This window comes from Chiloscyllium punctatum, chromosome 9 (assembly GCF_047496795.1).
Source record: "Chiloscyllium punctatum isolate Juve2018m chromosome 9, sChiPun1.3, whole genome shotgun sequence".
Taxonomy (NCBI): domain Eukaryota; kingdom Metazoa; phylum Chordata; class Chondrichthyes; order Orectolobiformes; family Hemiscylliidae; genus Chiloscyllium; species Chiloscyllium punctatum.
Window position 1 is genome coordinate 43,362,493 of NC_092747.1, and position 24,827 is coordinate 43,387,319.

Below are 24,827 nucleotides of genomic sequence, written 5' to 3' on the forward strand. Positions count from 1 at the left end.
AGATGACTTGAAAGTAGGCAGGATGGAAATAGTGAGCATGTTAGCCATAACTGTCAGGAATATATCAGTCTGGGGGATATCATTGGACTGATCAGGTTGCCAGAACAGTGGCAAATAGAATGCAACTGGAAATATGAGAAGAATTGTGTGAGGAGAGGACTAATAAGATAAGGATTACACCATGAATGGTAAGATCCTGGGAAGTACTGATGATCAGAGGGAACATGGCGTCCGTAGATTACTGAAAAGTGATTACTAAAAGTGGATAAGGTGGTTCAGAACGAAATGGGATACTAGCCTTTATTGGCAGAATACAAGAGTAAGATGGTTATGCTGGAACTATATGAAACACTGATTAAGTCACAACTGGAGTAGTGTTGTGCAGTTCTGTCACCACATTATAGGAAGAATTTGATTGCGTTAGAGAGGGTGCAGCTGAAATATACTGGGAGGGTCTGAGCTATGAGCAAGAATTGGGTTGTTTTCCTTGAAACAGTGTACTTTGAAAAGTCATGAGGTGGAGGTGCCGGTGTTGGACTGGGGTGGACAAAGTTAAAAATCACACAACACCAGCTTATACTCCAACAGGTTTATTTGGAAGTACTAGCTTTTGGAGCACTGCTTCTTCATCAGATGGTTGTGATGGAGGAGCAGCGCTTCGAAAGCTAGTGCTTCCAAATAAACCTGTTGGACTATAACCTGGTGTTGTTTGATTTTTTTTGCTTTGAAAAGGGACTTGATAGAGGTGTATAAGTTTGTGAGGGATATAGATAGGATGGATAGAAAGGCACTTTCCCATTAGTAGAGAGATTGATAACCAGGGGACTTAGATTTAAGCTAAAAGTTGGAAGTATAACAGGAGAGTTGATGTGAAAATTTTTAACTCAGAGGGAACTTCTTGGCAATAAACTTATGTAGTTTCATTCTTAGCGACCAAAGTGAGGCATAGATTGTTTTACTGAGAAGGAACAAGGTATTGACACTTGGAGACAATGAAATCTATCTCTGGGTTTGCAATGGCTTGACTGAACCAGAAAGGTGCTGATGGTACCAAGTTGTAAACAGTTGTGCTATAAACTATTCATTTACTTCGAAGATTAAAAGTGAGCTGGGATTAAGAATATTTAGTTAGCATTTCTATTTTGTTACAATGTCAATGTAAATCATCCTGTCACATGGAAAAAAGCATTGGACATCATTTTTGAAATACTACATGCTTCTGCATAAATCACAGACTAGTATTCTGTGTGGTTAGCACAGAGAAATGGCTGCTACCTCCTACAGCCAGTACAGAAAAGGGATGGTATCTCGTGAAAGAGATCTATCCTTCACTCTTTTATGGATAAAGTAACTTTGTTCTGGCATGACTAAGGAACAGAAAATCATCAGAACATGCTTTATTGCTGGTGGTAGATTTAAGAAACTCTCCAAAACCTGTGGAAGGCATTTGAAGACTGAGTGAAACAGAGAGTTAGGGATCATTGGAAGTTGGAAGTAACTGTGTACAGTTTGTTCGAAGGAATATAATTTTGTGGAGAGTGTGATGTGTGACAATTATAAAAGTGAGTGATTGATTGTTTTTGGTGGTTTAAAGAATCAATAGCCAACTGTTATGACTGAAATAGGAGAGTGCTATGGTCCCACTACTCCATGGGTTGCAGCATAACATGAAAAATATTTTGCTTAAATCTTGATAAGACCACTTGTATGCTTTCTCATTGAGGAGACTTAGAATAACGAGATCCATTAGCCAGGTTTCTTTAATAAAAATAATTTACTCAATTTATTGATTTATAATCAAAATCATTTTCAAGGAAGATGCAGAATTGGTCAACACACAGTTTGTAAAATGAAGATATTGAATAACTCTATTGAGGCTGGTAACCCATCACCAACTCACACTTTATTTACACATACGCAGAACGTGGACTCTGACCAGTGAGCTCAGAGCTAGTCCCCAGAATGAGGAGAATCTCTGAGACTCCTCTTTATATCTGTTAGCCAGGGCTCCCTGCTTGGCCTAGGTTAACAACCCCAACCATACTCTATGAGATCCACCTGGGCCTCGTTCCACAAACACTAATGCAAATATTTCAGATAAAGGGAAAATAGACTTTATTCTGCAAATATTGGGTTTAAACAGAAAAACAAAATTCTGGTCAATGGCAGCTATACTTGAAGGAAAAAGAAAAAGAAGAATAAGGCATAGAATATTCTGGAGTTTGTCAATCTGATGTTCTTACATATGTGGCCAAGTCACTAATCACACACAGTTGTCTCTGTCGTCTTGGCAGACACAGCTTGTTCAGTGAACACAATATTGAGAAGTTTTCTTCAGTCACTTAGAGAAGATTGATCCTGATCTCTTAGCTAAGGTTTTAGAATCAGGAGATATTAACTGAGTTACTGGTTCTCTGGGAGCCTTTCTCCAACTGAAAAACTCAAACACAAACTCCAAGCCTGCAAGCATACCTTAAACAGAATAGCCACAAAACCCAGTCATAGTGACTTCATGCAATTACCTGAAGTCACATAATTTCTAAAAAGTCTTGCTTTAAAAAAAGCATTTCAGAGTCTCAAGGCTTTTCAGGGACATCTTTTGCAAATCTAGCCAGTGTTCAAATACATTTTGAAATAGATCAATTTTGCAAGTCCTTCAAATCTCAAGTCCACACATATTATTAAGTATGAAACATTTTCACAACACTACAAAACCAATTGTTTAGCTAATAGTTCTTTCAGTCATTTGCCACAGTAAATGTTTTAAAGTGTGAAATTTTACCATGTAATTCTTTCAGTTAATAGCAGACAGTAATTTGTTTTTTAAAAAGTTTATCAATATCTATGGAGATTGTAGTAAAGTATGTGATGTGTTTATTGGATGTAAAATGTTTTGGGGGATGTCCAGTGGTTGTGAAAGATGCTAAATAAATGCAAGTCTTTCTTTTAGGTTATGAATGTAAGTACTTGTGATTGAATAACTTCTGAGTTTTTGTGCTTCATGTTAGCAAGCACTCTAAGTCAGTTAGAGTGCAGGTTAACTACAAAATGAAGCTCACTTTATTCTGCTTTTTCAGTTCTAATCACAGAAGAACACACCATACTACTGTACAAATTGTCTTCCATTTCCCATCCAGGCCTTGTTCATACTGCTTCAGCTGATATCTCAAAATGAACTGTACACTGTTTAGACGGACTCATTGGTCCAATTGGCTTGTTTTTGCGCGATGTAGTCTTTGCAGAACTTACGTTGAAATCGCCCAAATGTTTTTTCGTACATTTCTAGCCAACAGAGGGCAGTTTCGTGCTATCAGTTTGTTCAAAATTTCAACGACTTTCATCAGACAAAAGTCCTGCTATTCTACCCCATTGCATCACTGGCTTCACTCATTTTAGCCACCATATACTTATAGGGCTTAAGTGTTCAAAGACTGGTATTCATGCATACAATTATGCAGCAACCTCCACAATTATTTAACAATGATTTTTACTACCATTGTTATAATTTCTGAAAGAATCTCCTTGTGTTTAACTTTTAAACTAACTTCAGAATAATGATGGCACATGACCATTACCACTGGGATTGTGCAAATAATAACCCTAGTTGTATAATCTGTTATTTATCAGCCAGGCACATTATCTTACAGAAAACAATGTAGGCATGGGCAGGTCTTTAGGATGTGAAAGTCATTCAAAAAACACAAATTACAACATTTTGAGGCTTTTCAAGTTGAGCTAAAATACTGTCAATAGAAAATGACCAACATCAATATTTACAAAATCATGAAGGGTATAGACAGGGTGGATGGAGACAAGCTTTTTCCCAGGGTGAAGGATTCAATAATGAGAGGTCATGCTTTCAAGGTGAGAGGTGGAAAATTTAAGGGGGATACACGCGGCAAGTATTTCACACAGAGGGTGGTGGGCGTTTGGAACACGTTGCCAGCAGAGGTGGTAGAGGCAGGCACGGTAGATTCATTTAAGGTGTGCCTGGACAGATGTATGAGTAGGTGGGGAGCAGAGGGATACAGATGCTTAGGAATTGACCGACAGGTTTAGACAGTACATTTGGATCGGCTCAGGCTTGTAGGGCCAAAGGGCCTGTTCTTGGGCTGTAAATTTTCTTTGTTCTTGTTCTTTGAAATTAATCTTGTATTTGTCCTTATTTCCAGTTCACTATGGTCTAATGTAGTGGTTTTGTGCAATACCTGAGCTAAATATTTAAGGTGCCACATGGTATTTTAGAGGTGGGATTTCCTCAGACCTCCTTTCACTCTGCCATTGTAAATGGAAATAAGCTGGTGGTCATTTACCAGTGTGGTTTCTGAACTTGCTGTTTAAGCCTTAATAGGAAAAGCCAAAATCCTTTTTCTAAACATTACGTTCTGATTTTATTTTTTCATTTCCACTATATTTTCCACATTTCCCTCCATTGCCCATACCACTCAAGGAAATTTAAATATTTTTTCAGTATGCATTTTTAGGAAGGAAGTAAGAAAGGTTATTCTCATTTTTAAGTGTCCATTATCTCAGGATACACAAAGCACCTTATGGCTATTGAAGGACTTTTGAAGAATGGATATAATCTCAGGAAACATGGCAGCAGCTGATGAATAAATGACATCCAAGACGCTCAGAGAACTCTAGGTCTTCTTTAAATAGCTGGGCTGGAATCTGCATGTGAGGGCATCTCTGTGCATTTAAAATTGCATCTGGCTTTCAAGGTACTGATACATTTGGGAAGAAGGGTGACACAAGAGTTTAAAAGCTTTCTTTGAAATTAGACGTATACCAGGAATGTGAGTGTGATGTCACATTAGAGATTGTTTTGATGCAAGCTCTTGCCCTTGCATCAAAATTTCTGTCTGCTCACATCTGAAAACGTTGTGAACATACCTATGCACCATGGTCTACAGCGGTTCAAGAAGGCAGTCCATCACCAGCTTCTCAAGGTCAACTAGAATCGACAACAAATGTTGCTCTTGACAGTGATACCCACACACCCTGAATGATTTGGGAAAAACAGTGCTTTGCCTTTACTTCTTTCACCATATATATTTTACATAAGTTTACATCTGTTGTTTCACTCGAAAGATAGTTAATAGAAAATTTGAAATCAACATTCTGAATCAGTCTGTCTGTACTTGTGGTTCCCATTTAAGCACAAATCTGACTCCATATTTTACCTTGCTGCATTTCTTTTAGCCTTCTATAATTATGTTAACAAGAGGAAAGTGGGGATGCTGGAAATGTATGATTTGTGGTACCACATTTAAAACGTAGCCAATACAACAGAATTACAGAAATAATCGTCAATATTTTGGCATGATTCACAGCCAAGACTGTGTACTTTGATTGGAATGTCTGTAAACTCCAGATGAAATTAACACAGTCAGCACATTTTTGTACCATTGCCCATTTAATTATTCAAATAAGTCGATAAAAAAAGACAATATGAAACACCACAGAAAGGATATACTGGAGCAGCTAGAGGTGCTGATGTCTTTGGCAGCTGTTAAATATATGTAATGGTTAAAAAAAACACAGAAAAGCGAGGATTATTTTGCCCCTAGGTCAGGATTATATTTACATTTTATGCATGATTGAGGAATACTATACAATGGGAGTGGCTAGAAAATGTTTTCCTTAATGTGAATATGTGAATGCCTTGGACAACAGTTGTGTATTAGAAATATCATATATTTTGACAACTTAAAATATTTTAATTGAAAACTTTAAATATCTTAAAATGCTGAGGTTGAGACAGACATTTTGTTTTTGTTGAATTTTTCATGTCTTTAATGTCTGTTGTTTTTCTGTACCATCTTTACTAAGATGACAAGCACTCTCGACTTCCTTGTCTGGAGTGCACTGAAATCACAAATTTACCCACATGTTAAATTTTCCATTCTCCCAACTGAAACTTGCAGAACCTTTCTTCAATACATCCCCTTTGCTGCATCTTAGGCTAGAAACACAGTCCAATTCTTTCACTACATGAGACAGTGTTTGGAGCACCAACCCACAGTGTAATCTTATTGCCCATTTTCTGGATATTGCAAGTTTGCATGTATACTAAATGAATTATAAATCTAGCTGAGTTGTAAACATGATATTGCAAATTTGAACATGGTTTGAGTGCGGGAATATTATTAACACTAATGTTGTTTGTTGGTCAGGCAGTACACTGCAATGCATAGAATAGAAAGTTGCAAGTTATGAAATAATTTGACATTTAAAACCAAATACATATGCCAAGGAATCTCTTTTGGCATGAGTTATTAGGCAACAATCTCTTTAGTCAGTTTTCCCAGTTCTCTCTTCCTAATCTCACAAAATTTGAGGAGCTCATGGTCTTCCTAGTCATAAATATTTTATACATCCATTCTGCTTTTGCAAACACTCCCTTTTCCAATTATCAGTGAGCCAAACATCCTTTAAAATTCCTCTTGTATCCTTGCCCTGAATATATGTCCTTCCTTAATTTCTCGCATATTACCTCCACACCCACACATTTCCCTACTCTCCTGCTCCCAACTCAACATCGTCACTACCAGGAACAAGCTGCCCTTGATTTAATGTAAACCTAAGCATGTACCAGAGTTATGGATGGAAGATTCTGGGGTGTTGGCTGAGTGTGGTTTTGTGAGTAAACAGTTGCTTGACTAATCTGTGACACTGCCAGCCAAGATTAACATTGTCCCTTGAGATTCACAAAGATAACTTTATAAGGCTGAGCGGGCTGAGATGTTATGGCTAAATGGTCCAATTTCAACCAAAAATAGTTCCTTTCAATCTGTTTGAGTACTACTTCAGAAGCAGTTAACCACTGATAGTATGATAGTGGAGTCAAAGATAAGAAAGGGAATAAACTACATTTGTATAGTGCTTTCTTGGAACGTTTGAAAATGCTTTACAAGCAATGAAGTACTTAAAGTGTATTTGCACTTGTAATGTGGATTTCAAACTGGGTGACGATGTTGGGCTTTGCAATCTGATAAAGGAAACAGTGAATTAGTTGAATTACCAACTTCTTATTTCCAGATCTTTTAAACTAAATACAGTTTTCCAAATGGACATGCTAGATTCAAATTTATGTTGCCCAGATTAGTGTAGTAACATTAGGTCTATGCTATCCTACTCAACTACTGGTCAAATCTGGTCTGGCAGTATCTGTGAAGAGAAATCAAAGTTAATGTTTCGGGTCCAGTGACCCTTCCTCAGAACTGATGGTAGCTTGGGAAGATATGGATTTTTATGCACAAGATAGTGTGGGGTAGTGGGTAATGAGTAAATAGTAGGTGGGGATAGAACCCAAAGAAAGAGGAAAACAGTTGGACAGACAAAGGAGTGGGTAATGACCTGGCTAAGAGGGTGAATTGCCGGAGACTGTTAATGGCGAACAATAGGTTGTGTGTAATAGCAGACTATATGCTGCCAGACCTGCTGAGCTTTTTCAGCAATGCCTGTTTTTGTATGAGCTTACAAGGCCTGGTGTGTCAGAGTGGGGTTTAGGACATAGGAGAGTTCAAGCCCTAAAGTTAAAAATCAGGTGGTTGTGATGAGCCTGATGAACCACCTGATGAAGGAGCAGTGCTCTGAAAGCTAGTGCTTCCAATTAAACCTGTTGGACGAGAACCTGGTGTTGTGTGCTTTGTAACGTTGTACACCCCAGTCCAACACTGACATCTCCAAACCATCAAGCCCTAAAGTTATTGAAAGCTATTCCCCCACCTACATCTCTGTCTCTGGTATCTTGATGATACCATTGGTGCTACTTTCCTTTCTTGTCTGGAATTGGAAAGGTTCATCGATTTTTGCTTCCAATTTCCCCTCTGCCCTCACTCTCACCTGCCATCTCTGACTCCTCCCTTCCTTGACATCTCTCGTTTCTATTTCTGGGATTAGACTGGCCACTGATATCCACTATAAACCCACCAAATCCTCTCTCTTGTTCATCTTCCGCAGGGACCATTCTCTCTGGGACACCCTGGTCCACTCTTCCTTCACTCCCAACACCTCCCCACAGCCCCATGGCACCTTCCCCTGAAATCACTGAAAGCATATCCAAGGGCCCAAACACACTTCCAGGTGAGACTGCACTTTACACAATCTTGTATACTGCATTCGCTGCACAAATTGTGATCTCCCTACATTGGGGAAATGAAGTGTCGACTGGGTGACTGCTTTGCAGGACACCCACAGTCTGCTTGCAAAAATGACCCTGAGCTTCCACTTGCCTGCCACTTTAACACCCCAGCCTGTTCCCTGGCCAACATCCCTGTCTCAGGCTTCCTGCCGTGCTCCAGTGAAGCTCAGCATTAGCTGGAAGAACAAGAGACCTCATTTTCTGCTTGGTGACCCTGCACCCTTCTGGACTCAATATCGAGTTCAACAACTTTAGGGCTTCAACTCTCCTATGTCTTAGTCCTTATCCCCACATACCAGGCCTTGTAATCACATAGTCTGCTATGACACATTAACAGTCTCCATTAACAGCTTATTTACCCTCCTCGCCAGATCATTATCCAGTCCTTTGTCTGTCCAACTGTTTTCCTCTCACTTTGGGCTCTTTTCCCATCTATCATTTACTCCTTACCCCCTGCCCCCAGCCATCTTCTGCATAAAACCCCACATTTTCCCACCTACCATCAGTCCTGAGGAAGGGTCATTAGATCTGAAATGTTAACTCTGATTTCTGTTCACGGATGCTGCCAGACCTGCTGAGCTTTTCCAGCAATTTCTTTTTTTGTTTCTGATTTACTGTATCCGTGGTCCTTTTGGTTTTTATTGGTCAATTCTGCTGCCTGACATGCCAACAAATGAGAACAGAAAAACACATGGTACGCACATCTCTCTCTGCGCCAGAAACATGCCTCTTGTAGCAGAAAATACTGCCTTCTGACTCTTGTCCATTTAAAACCATACATTCAGCAGCCTTTGAAACCAACAACCCTATTCCTCAGAACTTTGACCAAGAGGTTATTTTAATAATTTTACTGATTAGGCAATATTTTCATATCTCATCACTATGGATCAAAGATAACAGCTACTAACCATGCCCCTATTAAATAGACATTATATAGCTTTCCATCTCTAACAATGAGAGCAGGTATCACTGCTCTTACCTCCAATTCACTGAGCTGAGAATCGACACCAATATCCAAATGCCATGTCTCACATGTAATCTCTCTCCTCTAATCACATCTTTCTATGATCGTAGAAAACAACTAAACTACCTGTTATCTGAGCAACAAGAACCAAAATCTGTACATCATCAGAAACTAAAAATCTAGAATTATGATCCTAATCTCCCTGTCTCTGTCACCCTCTACATGCACATGTATGTGCATACATATGTGCGCACACACACATGCATACAACTGCAAAAAACAGGTGCTAGTCATTGGATGCTGTTCTGCCTGCCTGCTCTTCTGACATTATCTTCAACACCTGGCACGTTGGTTGACTCAGTGGTCATCACTACTGCCTCACAGTGCCAGGGACTCGGGTTCAATTCCAATCTCAGGTGACTGTCTGTGTGGAGTTTGCACATTCTCCCTCTGTCCATGTGGCTTTCCACTGGGTGTTCTGGTTTCCTCCCACAGTCCAAAGATGTGCTGGTTAGATGGATTGGCATGCAGACTTGAGGGGCCAAATGACCTCTTTCTTCACTGTAGGGATTCTATTCTCTGACCTTCCCTTTCAAATGATGTAACCTTTCCTCCCAAACCCCTATCCACTGCATCCTCACATTGTGCAGTGGTCTGATGCTATCTTCCAATTAGTGATGTGGTACTGATTTTCTGACACTTATTGGGCATTGAAGACTAACACCAGCTGCACTGACCTGAAACAATGACCCTGCCACAGTCTGCAGAGTGCCCTTCTATCTCAGTAAATAGATATTGAGACTGTCATCTCTTGTGACGAAGGCTTTTAGGATTGACTATTCCCCCTGAACTGTTAGATGTTGTTGTCTATAAAAATACTAGGAACTAATTAGCCAGGAATCAATTGTATGTGTACGTGTTCTGGTGAGCCACATTTCATAGCTGTACTGGCGAGTCAGACTATTTGTGTAGCATGACATTGGCAAAACTGCAATTTTCCTTCCCACGTGGTTAAAAATGCCCTCCAACGCATCTCAGCCACATCCAGCCCCTCCACCCTCAAACCCCACCCCTCCAACCATAACAAGGACAGAACCTCCCCGGTGCTCACCTTCCACCCTACCAACCTTTGCATAAACCACATAATCCGAAGACATTTCTGCCACCTCCAAACAGACCCCACCACCAGGGATATATTTCCCTCCCCACCCATTTCCACTTTCCGCAAAGACCGTTCCCTCCGTGACTACCTGGTCAGGTCCACGCCCCCCAACAACCCACCCTCCCATCCTGGCACTTTCCCCTGCCACTGCAGGAATTGCAAAACCTGTGCCCGCACCTCCTCCCTCACCTCCATCCAAGGCCCCAAAGGAGCCTTCCACATCCATCAAAGTTTCACCTGCACATCCACCAATATCATTTATTGTATCCATTGCTCCCGACACGGTCTCCTCAATATTGGGGAGACTGACACATCCTAGCAGAGCGCTTTAGGGAACATCTCTGGGACACCCGCACCAATCAACCCCACCACCCTGTGGCCCAGCATTCCCTCCCTCCCCCCCAACTCTGCCGAGGCCATGCAGGTTCTGGGCTGCCTCCACTGCCGCTTCCTCACCACCCGACGCCTGGAGGTCTTCCGCCTCAGAACACTTCAACCCCATGGCATCAATGTGGATTTCACCGGTTTCCTCATTTCTCCTTCCCCCACCTCACCCTAGCTCCAGCCTTCCAGCTCAGCACCGTCCCCATGACCTGTCCTACCTGCCTATCTTCCTTTCCACCTATCCACTCCACCCTCCTCTCTGATCTATCACCTCCATCTCCAACCCATTCACCTATTGTACTCTATGTTACTTTCTCCCCACCCCACCTCCCTCTCATTTATCTCTTCACTCTGCAGGCACCCTGCCTCTATTCCTGATGAAGGGCTTTTGCCGGAAACGTCAATTTTCCTGCTCCTCGGATGCTGCCTGACCTGCTGTGCTTTTTCAGCACCATTCTAATCTAGGCTCTGGTTTCTAGCATCTGCAGTCCTTGTTTTTACCTACTGTCAAAGGGAGTCTTCTGACCAGGCTGCATTGGCAGTTGTATCAAAGACAAAGAACTCTTGTCTTTCCAAGATTAAAGTGTGATTATTGTAAACATCTGGGAGTCACAAGACATCCAGATGGTATAACACTAATTGTTAACAATGAAATTGCAGAAACTAGTTTGAACTAACATAAGATCCTACTATAGCACCTTTGGCACAAAGGACAAATGGAATTACATCTGAGCTTTAGTCATTGTTATAAGTATTCAACATTGAATACCCATTTGTCAACTCCACATTATCAAAATCCTAGATTGACTGCTATCTTCTCTTTGTACACTAACAGATGATCACTTACTCCTGTACATTTTCTCAATGTAAACTGAGTACCTTTCCAAATATTTCTAGGCATTTTTCAGCCTGTTGTATGTGGCAAAACATTGCAAGCTGCTTCTGAAACTTAGAAACTTTGAATGCAAACAGTTGAAAATAGTTCTTGCTTGTGCAGGTAACCTGGTTACATGAAGCATTCAGGACTCTGCACATTGTGCAGATCAATTGTATTGTATTAAACTCTGCATTTCAACAAGTTAGCAACTTAACTACTCATGGCTGCCTTCCACTTTAGCTAATTTTCCTGTTGGTACTAACAAGATTCTTCAATTTTCCTCTGCTTAGGCTGAATCATAGAATCCGTACAGTATGGAAGCAGGCCATTCGACCCATCAAATCCACACTGACTCTCCGAAGATCCAGACCCACACCCCCATCCTGACCCTGTAACTGTGCATTTCCCATGGCCAATCCACCTAATCTGCACATCTTTGGACTGTGGGAGGAAACTGGAGCATCTGGAGGGAGATCACATAGATGCGGAAAGAATGTGTAAACCCCACACAGATAGTGGCCCGAAGCTGGAATCACACCTGGGTCCCCAGTGCTGTGAGGCAGCAGTTCTAACCACTGAGCCACTGTACCAACCCTCCTGCAAAGTTTTAACTTTTCTACTAGTTGTTCCCTAAAAATAGGGAGCTTTTAATAAAGTGTATTTGTTCCTGCTATGTGGCCTGAAAATTGATGATGGAGCAAATCTCAGAGCTCTCTCCATTGGAAATCTCTGCTACTGAATCTGAAGGATTTTCTAGATCATAAGGTGATTTGCGAGTGCAATACACTAGAGGTATAGGTTGGGTGCTTATCAAATGAAACTTGCTGTGATGGCTCTGGGAGTAGCCCTGGGCTTCAGTAGCAATGAGTAATTATTTTGGAAATGCTGTAATTGGAATTCTGGGGTTGTATAGCATGGATGAGTTCCTCTCCTTTAACATTACTGTGAGGAGGAACCAGCAGAAGGAACATCAGCGTGGAATTAGTTGGGTGATTTCTGGGGCCTGATATTTATGAGAAGGTGAGGCAGAAGCAGGGATGAATGTTTCTAGCCTTACTGAAAGTATGGGCAGGCACTTATTATCATTAGTCGTTGCTAAGCCTTTATTTAACCCCATCCCAGCCTAGCAGCTGGTTAGATTGAAAGGCTGGCTGCCTGCCAGGGAGAAAAGTTAGCCAATGCACTTTGTCAACTATGATGTGGAGGTCAGACTGGCAATAGGTAGGGACTGAGGAAGTTAAATTTGGGGAATGGGGGTCAGACCAGTATTTGTGAAAGACGGGAGACTGGGAGAAGAATACAAAAAAAAGGATACCTTTATACCATAAGCATCTCATTGTCCAAATTCCAATCTTGCTTTATACAAATATAAAAAGTACTTCTTAAATATAATCTAAAATATTAAATGTAATGTATGATATAGGCAGTCTATTCTAAGTCATTTTTAATGTTATTAACTTCATTGTCACCTCGTCAGGGAACAATTAATCTTATCCTAAATGTTATTGATTTCCTCATTCTCCATCAGATTCTGTCACCTCCTGTTTTAAATCTCTTCAAGCTTCAAAGCCTCTTTAGAATGCTGTTGTTAGCATTACCATCTATCTGTGCAAGATTGCTTATAAATACCTGCTGACAGTAATCGCTAGGATGTATAAGGTCCATCTGCTATTTAAATAATTCTTCAGAAATCAGCATTACTTCTCCAAACACTCTTTATTTACAGATACATGGTTTTTGACAATAGCACTACCACTTACTGAGTCAGGCATTCGTGGGGCGGGAGGGGGGGGGGGGATCGCAATATCCCTGACATTCGCCCTCTTTCAACTCAGTAGATCAGGATGGTGTTTTCCCTGGGTAAGGGTCTAGAACAAGGTTATATTGTCTCAGACTAATAGGTTAGCTATTTAGAACTAAGATGAAGAGCAATTTCCTTTCTCAGAGTGTGTGAATTTTTGGAATTCATGCTTCAAGAGGGTTGTTGAGAGTAATTCACTGAGGCAGATCAAGAAAATAGATGAATAGATTTCTAGATATTGAAAATATTAAGGATTTTTAAGAATCATGCAGAAAGTGTTGCTGAGGTAAAAGATTAGGCATCATTTGATGAACAGCAGAGTTGGCTCAAGGGATCATATCAGCCAGCTCTCCCTGATTTCACCAGATTAACAGCTCAATCGGGAAACTCCAGCTGGCTGATCTCATTATAATCACTATGTTAGAATGTTCATTAATTGAAGTCTGTTCTTTACTCTTACAGTAGAAACCTCCATTTAACCTTTACAGTTTAAATTCATTCTAACACGATTAAAAAAAATAATTGCCTGGTATATCTGCCTGTCAGTGCTTCCCTTTCGCAATTGGGTTTGTCCAGTATGGTTAATGCTAAATTCAAATAACAGTCAGAATCTCAGGAGCAGTGACACATTATAATTGTAAAGCTGCTTCTCCAGAGCAATTACTTGTGCGCTTTCAAACTCATTGGGGTTAAAATGGAAGGTATGGACTTGACAGCTTTTAGTAGTGGATAAAGGTGAATGGTTCCAGACAGGATCACAGAAATTAGTGGCAAGAATAGGACATATGGTCCCTTAAGCCAACTCTGCTGTTCATCAAATTATGCCTAATCTTCTACCTCAGCAACATTTTCTGCATGATTCTTAAAAATCCTTAATGTTTTTAATATCTAGAAATCTATTCATCTTTTTCTTGATCTACCTCAATGAATTACCCTCAACAACCCTCTTTTGGCATGAATTCCAAAGATTTACACACTCTGAGAAAAGAAATTGCTCTTCATTTTAGTTCTAAATAGCCAACCTATTAGTCTGAGACAATATAACCTTGTTCTAGACATCTATCCAGGAAAAACACCTTCCTGATCTACTGGGTTGAACTCTGTAAAAATCTGTATTTATCAGTGAGATCAACTCTCAATAGAGAACATGGGATTGGTCTATTTAATCTTTTATCACAGGACAATCCCATCATCCAGGAATCAATTTGGTGAACCTTAGTTACTCTCCCTCCAACGCGAATATATTATTCCTTAGATAAGGATATAAAATCTTGTAAAACTCATTCATACTTACATATAAACAATTATATTTGATGTTCTGTGATTGATTTCTGGTTTGTAACACAGTGGCTACATCGTTTCCTGTGTCTGTTTCTCTGGACTATTTGGGTCCTTATCACAATTTGTTCTTCTGTCTGTGTCTCATAAGTGTCAATTGTTCAAATGTTTCCATTATCTAGCTACCAGACGATAATAAGGTGATAATGAAAGCTTTTTCACTGCTAGCTAAAATAATTTATTTGTTTTGCCTTAAATTATAACTCAAATTAAGATTTGGAAAGATGGTGAGTGTTGTCACTTTTGCCTGTCTGATATGTTCTAGGTTTCTCAAGTTGTTTCATGTGTATGAGTTAAACTTCCAAATAACAAAACACAGGCTTTGGTTTGAAGCTTGATGTATATTTTCAAAATTCATATTACTTGCTTTATTAATGAAATGAAATTAAGGTGTGAAGAATCTGTGTATGGTAATCTGTGACATTTTAACATTTTTGAAACGTTCAGATTATGTACAAATATCAACTAAAAGGAATTTCCCTTTTTGTAATTGTTTTCACATCCTTAAGATATGTCAAAAGATTAACATTCATTTAGTTATTTTGAAATGCCACTGTTATATCTGTAAATATGGGCATACAATTGATGCATTAAAGTCACACACACAAAAAAATCGATATTAATGACTGGTTAATACATTTTCCTGAGGGAAACCAGGAGGTGGGGTTAAGGCCACAGTCAGATCTGCTATAACCTTATAGAATAATGGAGCAGGCTTAAGATGCTCAAAGGCCTCCTCCTGTCCCTAATTCTTATGTTCTGGCAGTCATGTATCATCAGTTGGGTAAAGAAGAGTCTGCTCACTGGTCTTTCAACTTGTGTGGGAAGTTACTGATCCACTGCCAGATTGGGCATGTTGGGTGGTCAATGGCTTGGCTGTGGGTGGAGGGAGGAGATCATGGGATGACATTTCTGGGGATGTGTCTGGCTGGAGCTGACAAATTCCAGAGGTTACCTGTGAACTTTCTCAGTGTGAGTGAAAAAGCCCTAACCTCCCTTTCAATCAATCATGGTTTGGAGGTGCCGGTGTTGGACTGGGGTGTACAAAGTTAAAATTCACACAACACCAGGTTATAGTCCAACAGGTTTAATTGGGAGCACACTAGCTTTCGGAGCGTCGCTCCTTCACCTATCACCTGATGAAGGAGCGACGCTCCGAAAGCTAGTGTGCTCCCAATTAAACCTGTTGGACTATAACCTGGTGTTGTGTGAATTTTAACTTTGAATCAAGCATTGCCTCTACACTTTGAAGATAGAATTCTCAAGAATTAATGCATCATTCTGCAGAGAGGAAACAAAAAATAAAATGCCCACAATACTGGGATTTGGAAGGATCCTACATGAAGAAGGATCTGTCAAACTGAAGGAGTGGAAGATGGGGTTTGGGCCGACGTGATGTGACATTGCAATGGTTTGGAGACTACAGCTTCCAGCATGCAAAGTCCAGGCGCTGAGTAACTCTTCCCCCGGTGCGGTTGAAACTGAGCGATTTATAATTAGTAACGCATTAGCGTTACTGTAGCAGGAAGTGACTGACCTCTGACTCTTAATGATTTCCTTTTAATTTTTTTTGTGTATATAGTGCGGATCAGACGCAGAGGGAGGGAGCCGGAACCAGTCCTTTTTCAAAAAAAGAAATTACAATGAAGAGCCGAGGAGATTGATTTGGAGGCGCGAAAGCCAAAGAAAAAGAGAAGTGGGACTCGTTTCGCAAGGATTTGAAGCACAAATTGCGGTGGGAGAGTGGAATGGTTTGCAGTGGGACCTACGAAAGGGCAGAGGCTCAGTGAGAAAGGCAGTGTATAACGGTGCTACAGGCGGATGGCTGCAGGGACCGCTGTCTTTCTGCGGGAGCACTTAGAGCGCACTGTGTCCGTGAGCGGCCCCGGCTCCTAGCAGCTGAGCAAGCGGCAAGCGATGGAGAACCGGCTTGGACTGAGGTAGGGGGTCACAGCAAGGCACTGCCACCCGGTCAGGGAGGCTGCTACTGCTGCTGCTGCTGTTTTAAAACAAAAGAAAAAACCCTTTCAAACTAAACCGTCACTTGCAGTTAGCCAGTGAAATCCCGGGCTGGTTTGAGTTTGAATGAGAGGAGAAGGGGAATGCTTACTAGATTGTCACACTGCCGCTTCTTTTCCACTTGTGACAGAATGGCCTGGTCCCTCTCCAGGGTGCCTTGACGCTGTATTCCAGGTCCTGGGGACTTTGGGGAAATGATACTGCGTATTAATCATGGTAATACTTGATGGTTGAACACACCGTTGTCGCCCGCTTTTTGCAAATCATATCCAGTCTGTGACTTGGCACTTAAAAACTACAAATGTACGTTTCTCATTTCTAATGAATTCTAAGAAGAGGGATATTACAACTATTGAACACTGTCTGGTCAGACATTGTACATCATTGCTCTCCCCAGTTAAAAACAAAACCCTGCTGCACTGGTGTGGCATTGGCAATTCTCATCCCAAGATGCCATCTGGGGTTTATACAAAGCAATACGAGGCCATTTTAATTCATGCAGCCAAAGACTTGCTCAAAGACATAGATTTTATGGAGCATCTGAAAGGAGGGGATTTCTTGAATGCCAGGAAAACTTGACAGTGTATTGAATCCATGAGCCCCCCTGACTCATGGGAGAGAAGTAAAGAGTCACACAGCACGGAAACAGACCCTTCGGTCCAACCAGTCCATGCTGAACATAATCCCAAACCAAACCAGTCCCACCTGCTTGCTCCTGGCCCATATCCCTCCAAACCTTTCCTACCCATGTACTTATCCAAATGTCTTTTAAATGTTGTAATTGCATCCACATCCACTACTTCCTCAGGAAGTTCATGCCACATGTGAACCACCCCCTGTGTAAGAAAATCTGCCTCTCATGTCTTTTTTTTAAATTTTTCTCCTCACCTTAATGTGTCCCCTAGTCTTGAAATCCCCCATTCTAGGGAAAAGACAACTACAACTAACTCTATCTTTACCTCTCATTAATTTTATAAACTTCTATAAGGTCACCTGTCAACCTCCTGTACTCCAGTGATAAAAGTTTGAACCTCTCTAGCCTTCTTTTATAACTCAAGCCTTCCATACCTGGCAACATCCTGGGTATCTTTTCTGATCCCTCTCCAACTTAATAATATCCTTTCTATAACTGGGTGACCAGAACTGGACACAGTCTTCCAGAACAGGCCTCTCCAATGTCCTAAACAACTCAACATGACTTCCCAAATCCTATGGACAAAGAACTGAGCAGTGAAGGCAAGCATACCAAATACCTTTTAACAACCCTGTCTATAAGTGACGTAAACTTCAAAGAATTATATACCTGAACCCCAGGTCCCTCTGTTCTACAACACTACCCAAGGCCCTACTGTAGTTTCTTATACCAAAACGCAATACTTTGCATTTATCCAGATGGAGAACTAGCTGATAAATGAGTTAAGGTCACAGCACTGTCAGCCAATGAGGCTCATGTTGTAAGCTGCTGTAAAACCTTCCTTCCAAACTGAACCTTCATCCCTTTCACAAACTGAGTGGATTATGGATGATCAGTGAGAAAGTAGAGCCCGGGGCCAAGAGAGCTGAAGGTGTGGCCATCGGTGCTGGAAAAATTACAATTAGAGATGCTCAAGAGGCCAGAACTAAATTAAGGCAGACACATTGAGCACAGTCCTGATGACTGTGTTGTCTGCTTGAGGCCATGCTTAAGTTTATCTTCTTAGAGTTAGAGAAGAAGAATCAGTTGCCATTGTCCACATGGGTACTAACAACACAGACAGGACAAGGAAAGAGATTCTACTGAGGGATTACAAGCAGTTAAGACACAATTAACAAAGCAAAACCACAAAGGTGGTAATTCCTGGAAGACTACAAGAGTCACAAGCAAATTGGCATTGAGTAAACAAAATTAAAGAGGGTAATGAGTGTTGCAAAGAATGGTGTGGGAAAAATGGGTTATAGTTCTTGGGAACTGGACACTGGCGAAAGAGAGAGCTGAACTGCTGGGAGAATATTTGTCTGGATGAAATTGGGATCAGTGTACTGGCAAATCTTTTGGCTAGGCATATAAGGAGGGCTTTAAATTAAATAGTGGGAAGAGGATGGTTCACATGAGCGGAGATTTCATAAATTGGAGAGGACATGGCAATAGTACAGGATAGCAATGAAGTTAACGATAATCAGAGTGAGGCAAGAAGATTGTACAAGGATTTTATCCAGTATCAGAACTGAACCTGTGTTGTTGATGTCAAACTGAATAACAAACCAGCCATCTAGGCATTTGAGGTAATAGACCCCACCAAAAGATGATTTTTCTTAGCTCTATCCTAAAAGGGTGACAGTTTCGTAAAACAGTGTGGGGAGAAAGGATAATTAGGGGAACATGTCATCCTGTTCCCCCTCTCAGTCGAAGCAAAATGCTCAGAGACACAGTGTAGTTTTGCCTCCTTCATCTTTATTCTGGGCCCTGGAGGGAGAGAGAACAATTGCCCATGTGCACAGAGACATGAGTTCACAGTCTTCTCTGGAACAGCAGTTTCTCAATGAATTTATATAGTCATTCTGCAGGGAGGAGCATCCAGATAAGGCAACGTACATACTGATTGGGTGACAATTCGAATCAGTGAGTGTCAATAGTAAAGATTAAGCCATCTGCTGTTGCACAATGAATAACTGACTTCACGTAATGAATACTTTTCACCTTGTTAAACTGTCCTCACATACTGAATGCTCCCTTATCTTGTTAAATGACTCCAAATAATGAATGTTTTTCCATCTTGATAACCCATTATCCTTGCCTCCAGCACTCCATTGTTAATTATAGGTTCTTATCTGATCCAAGTCATGCTCGGCTGAACCTCTTGTTTCACAAAACTCAGAACTAACTCTTTCCTTGCCTGCTTATACCATGCACCCATTCTCATTCCCTCCTTTTATCATTTCATGATAACCGATGGCACCACCAGCTTTCATAAAACTCTGACAGCCAGTATTTAAGCAAGTTATTGACACATAGCATACAATGATTATAACAACAAACATTATTAATCCGTAACAGTAATTAGAATTTGAAGAATCCTGCCATATGGAAAAAATAATTCACCAGTAAAGTTTTTAAATCTTCAGTCCTTAGTGACCACTCCAGCCCCTCCAAGTCGAGTGGAAACGAGTGAGTTCGAGTTAGTAAAGTCCAGCCTGAAAACAAAATTCAGTCTATTCTTACATCACTCCTCGGAGAAATCTGAATTCTTGGATAAGGGCAATTAAATACTTAACAAAACTGATGAGACTTCCATCTTTTCAGAGATCCTTCAGATGGAGGATACCAGCACATCTGTGTAGTGCAGCAGCTGCAGCTGGAGGCGAGGTGAACACCGCATTCCTTGCTGCTTCTGCTCCCACTCTGCTGTTGAATGTAACACACGCTAACTGGCTGCTGTGATGTTAGTTTGATCAGTGAACCTTCATATCCCTTAAATGATTGAAAGACAAGGTAAAACTCAAGTGGTTTAATGTCCATAGGAAGGCCACTGACAAAAAGTGTACCGACTTCCTCTTTACTGTTGTTAGCTTCTTCCCTTTTCATGCTCATGACTGGGATGGTGATTGAATCTGTTGGATCAGGTTGTGGAGGGGTGGGTGGTAGTCCAAAGGCGTGCTTTACCTGTGAATGGAGAAACTCTAGGGACAATGTTAGCTGCTGAAAGTATCTCTGCATTTCCTCTCTCATTCCCTCCTTGCCAAGGTGGATATCAGTATGAAGGTGGTCACACATTTAACTACACTAAATTGCGTCTGCCTATTTCAACATGTTTTGAATTCTTGAAATCTTTTACTCTGTTCACTATTTATATTTTCAAGTTTTATCCAATCCATAAACTTCTAAATTGCACTGCCTAAACAATTCAGTCAATTGTAAATAACAATCAATGGTCCTAAAGTTAAACCCTTTGGTACCTCATTCAGGTTATTCAAAAATTATTTTCCTGTAACAAATTGATAGTTGGCTAATTTAAAAGCTGTCTGAAAAAATATTATAAAAATCTGGAACAGCAAGAAAACAACAAAATGTTTCCTGTGCTTTAGCAATTGAAGAGGAAGTTTCAATTCAGATTTAAATCGCGAATATTCATGGGAAACAAATGCTGAAGATTTTAAAATATGTTCTCCACATGAAAGTTCCCAAATAAAACAGTTCGAATTACAGTGGCAACTTTGGTAGAGATCAACATTCTTTGAATTTGCAATGAAGTCTTAACAATAATTAACAGAATCTCCAGGGTAATAATCTCTGGATTACTAGCCGAACCACAGGCAAATTGGCATAGGTTAAATAAAGTCAAAGTGTTAAGCATGCATTTAAGAGAATGGTGTGGGTGGAATGGCTTCCAGTTTATGCAGCATTGGCATCCGTACTGGGCTAGAAGGGAGCTGTTCTGGTGGAATGCACTTTGCTTGAACCCTGCTGAGATCTGTGTCTTGGCAAAATGAATAACTAGGGCTGCAGAGAGGGCTTTAAATTAATTGGAATGGGGGAGGGTTTAGGATAGGAGATATGTAGTCTTGCATGGAAAAGGGTATGAGTGCAGCTATTTGGAAAATGATACCCTCAATGTGACCGGAAGGGACGGAGTATGCAAACATCGAGGAACAACAGTAAATAGCCAGTGGTAGTGGGGAAATGGTAAAAAGGCTAAATTAATAGCACTTCACTCAAATGCATGTAGTATTTGAAACAAAATAAATTAATTAAGACAATTGCAGGTTATGATCTTGTAGCCATTAGAAAGATGTGGTGATAAAGCGATCGAAGTTGGGAACTAAATATTCAGGTGTATGAGCTTTTAGAAAGGAAAGGCAGGAAGGAAAGAGTGGTGGGGTAGCATTATTGGTTTGGGATGGAGTAAGTACAAATTGCAAGAAATGATGTTGGATCAGAGGGTGTGGAATCTGCATGGGTGGAGTTAAGAATTATAAAGTGGAAGAAAACACTGGAGTATCTATAGGCTCCTTAACAGTTGCAATCGTGTAGAATAGAGAATATATCAGGAGATAATAAAGGCACATAAAAAAGGCAGTACATTAATCATGGTTGACTTTAATCTTCATGTAGATTGGGATAGTCCTTGATAGATGTAGTGACATGAAGAATTCATAGTGTATTTGGAACAGTTTCCTATTTGGATTAGTGAATATACATCAGTGCTGTGAAGGGTTTCCATGCTGCATGACTCTGACTCATTAATACGGTATATTGTGAATCCAATTTGGAATTGGGCTATTTTGGGTCTGGTGATGTTTCATTAATGATAACAGAGTAAAAGATTTCCTTGAAAACAGTGACCATAACATGGTAGAATTTACCATTTATTTTGAGAGAGAGAACCTTGGGTCAGAGACATCTGAGCTAACCTTAAATAAGGGTAATTACATAGGGATGAGGGCACAGCTGACTGGAGTGGACTCAGAAAGGAGTTTAGCAGCAAAGGGAGCTGAGGAACAGTGACAGACATTTAAGAAAATAGTTCTGGCTGACAATAAAGACATCCCCCAGTGAGGAAGAAAGATTCTAAGAAGGGGATGAACCAATGATGGTTAATCAGGGTAGTCCAGGATAGCATCACATTGAAAGAAACAAATACAACGTAGCAAACATCAGTGGTAATCCAGCAGATTGGGATAGTTGTAAAAAAATCAACCAAAAAATAGAGACAGAGAAGGTAAGCATTTAGGGTAAACTTTGCAAATAACATAAAGTTGGCAACAAGACCTTTTTAAAATATATAACAAGGAAGAGGGATGCCAAAGTGAACATAGAGAATGGGGATAGGGAAGTAATAATGGGGAACCATGAAATGATAGAGGAAGTGAATAAACACTTAGCATCAGCTTTCACAGGAATAGATACGACTAGCAATCCAAAAGTGCGAAATAATCAAGGGGCAAAAGGAGAAGACGAAATAAATACAAGAACTATCACAAAAGAGAATGTGTTCGAGAAATTGATGGCTAAAGATTGACAAGTCCTTGAATCTGATGGGATGAATCCTGAGATATTCCAAGAAGCAGCTACAATAATAGTAAGTGGATTGGTAGTAATCTTCCAGCAATTCCTAGATTCTGGAAGAGTACCAGAGAGTTGGAAAACTGCCAATGTAATGTAGTAGGGATGAGTTAAAGAATCTGCAGAGGGATGTCGATGAGGAAAGTGGGTAAGAACTTGGCAAATGGAATATAATATTGAAAAATGTGAGCTTATACACCTTGGCAGGAAGAAAAGAGGAGCTGAACATTACTTAAATGGAGAAAGACTGCGACAGCACAGAGGGATTTGTGTGTCCTTGTGCATAAATCATAAAAAGCTAGCATCCAAGTTCATTTCATAAGGAAGACCAGTGGAATGTTGACCTTTATTTCAAAGGAAATGGAGAATAACATTAGATTACATTACATTACATTACAGTGTGGAAACAGGCCCTTCGGCTCAACAAGTCCACACCGTCCCGCCGAAGCACAACCCACCCATACCCCTACATTTACCCCTTACCTAACACTACGGGCAATTTAGCATGGCCAATTTACCTGACCTGCACATCTTTGGACTGTGGGAGGAAACCGGAGCACCCGGAGGAAACCCACGCCAACACGGGGAGAATGTGCAGACTCCACACAGTCAGTCGCCTGAGGCGGGAACAATAGGGAGGTCTTGCAAAACCTTCCAAAGCACTCATCAGACCACAGCTGGAATACTGTGAACAGTTTTGGACCTTTTTTTTAAAAAAAGAATTCATTGATGGGATGGGAGCATCGCTGGCTGGGCCAGCACTTATTGTCCATGCCTCATTGCCTCACTTGAGAGTCATTATTGTGGGTCCAGAGGCACATGTAGGTGAGAACAGGTAAGGATGGCAGAATTCCTTCCTAAAGGATATTAGGGAACCAGATTGGATTTTCTGACAGTTGGCACCTTTCGTGGTCATCATGAGACTCTTAGTTCCAGATTTGTTTTATTATTGAATTTAAATTCCATCATCTGCCATGGTGGGATTTGAAACTGTTACCTGGGTCTCTTGGCTAATAGTCAAGTGATAGTGCCACTGGGCCTTTGCCTCCTCCATGGAAATGTGTAAGGAATACAGCTAAGGACATATATAATGTTATTGAGGCAGTCCTGGATATGGAGGGGTTGGCGTGTGAGGAAAAATTGTTTAAGTTGGTCCTGTGTACTCATTGGTGTTTAGAAGAATGAGTGGTGACCTTATTGAAACATCTATGAATCATACAGGCTTGACAGCGTAGATGTGGAAAGGATGTTTCCCCTTGTGGAAGGGTATAGGACCAGAGGGCATAATCTCAGAATTAGAAAATGCCCACTTAAGATTGAGATGAGGAGGGTAATGAATCTGTGGAATTCTTTACCGCAGAGGGCTGTTGAACCTGAGTCATTTAGTATATCCAGGGTTGGGATAGAGAGATCTTTAATTGTGAAGGGGATTGAGGGTTATGGGAAAAAAAACCTGGAAATTAGAGTTGTGAATCATCAGATAAGCCATAGTTTTAAAAAAACATGTAAATCCCAGAACTTTTTTAAAGTTATGTTCTCAAGATAGCTTTTAACAATAGGTGTCATCTCAGCTCAGATAATCATTGAAGGTGTGAAGTTAAAGTCTGTGTCTCAATGTTGGGTCAGACTGATTCTATTTGTAAAGTGGGAATTGCCAAATTTTACATGGATTTATGCAGTTTTTGAGCAGAATAAAATGTAATTCTGCAAGTACAAATTCACCCCACAAACTTGTGTGTGCGTGCTCATGACAGACTGAGAGTGTGTGTGTGTGTGTGTGTGTGTGTGTGTGTGCATGTTGCGGTGTGAGTGTCTGTGAGAGAGTTTGAGTATCTGTGTGTGTGTGTAATGTAACTCTTAAAAAAAGTTCTGGAAGTTACATACAAAGGAACCGAAGCTAATATGATCACTCTGAAAGACGAAAGACTCAAGCTAAATTTGTTTAATATTACATTCCAATGACACTGCAATCCTGTTGCTATAAATTCTGCGTTGTATGATCCTGCTCCACAACCACCTGATGAAGAAGCAGTGCTCCGAAAGCTAGTGCCTCCAAGTAAACCTGTTGGACCATAGCCTGGTGTTGTGTAATT

General features: G+C 40.6%; 1 protein-coding gene across 6 annotated transcripts in view; it reads left to right on the top strand.

The window, feature by feature from the left end:
- Positions 1-24,827, top strand: part of sacs (sacsin molecular chaperone) — a 140,564-nt gene that overhangs the window by 45,084 nt on the left and 70,653 nt on the right. For 5 of the 6 annotated variants that reach the window (XM_072577360.1, XM_072577362.1, XM_072577359.1 and 2 more), the window contains exon 2: positions 16,258-16,615. In XM_072577360.1, coding sequence (XP_072433461.1) covers positions 16,593-16,615 — 23 coding nt within the window. In that variant the 5' untranslated portion in view covers positions 16,258-16,592. Of the gene's footprint in view, positions 1-16,080; positions 16,145-16,257; positions 16,616-24,827 lie in introns of those variants that run through there. The other variant, XM_072577361.1, reaches the window with a different exon arrangement.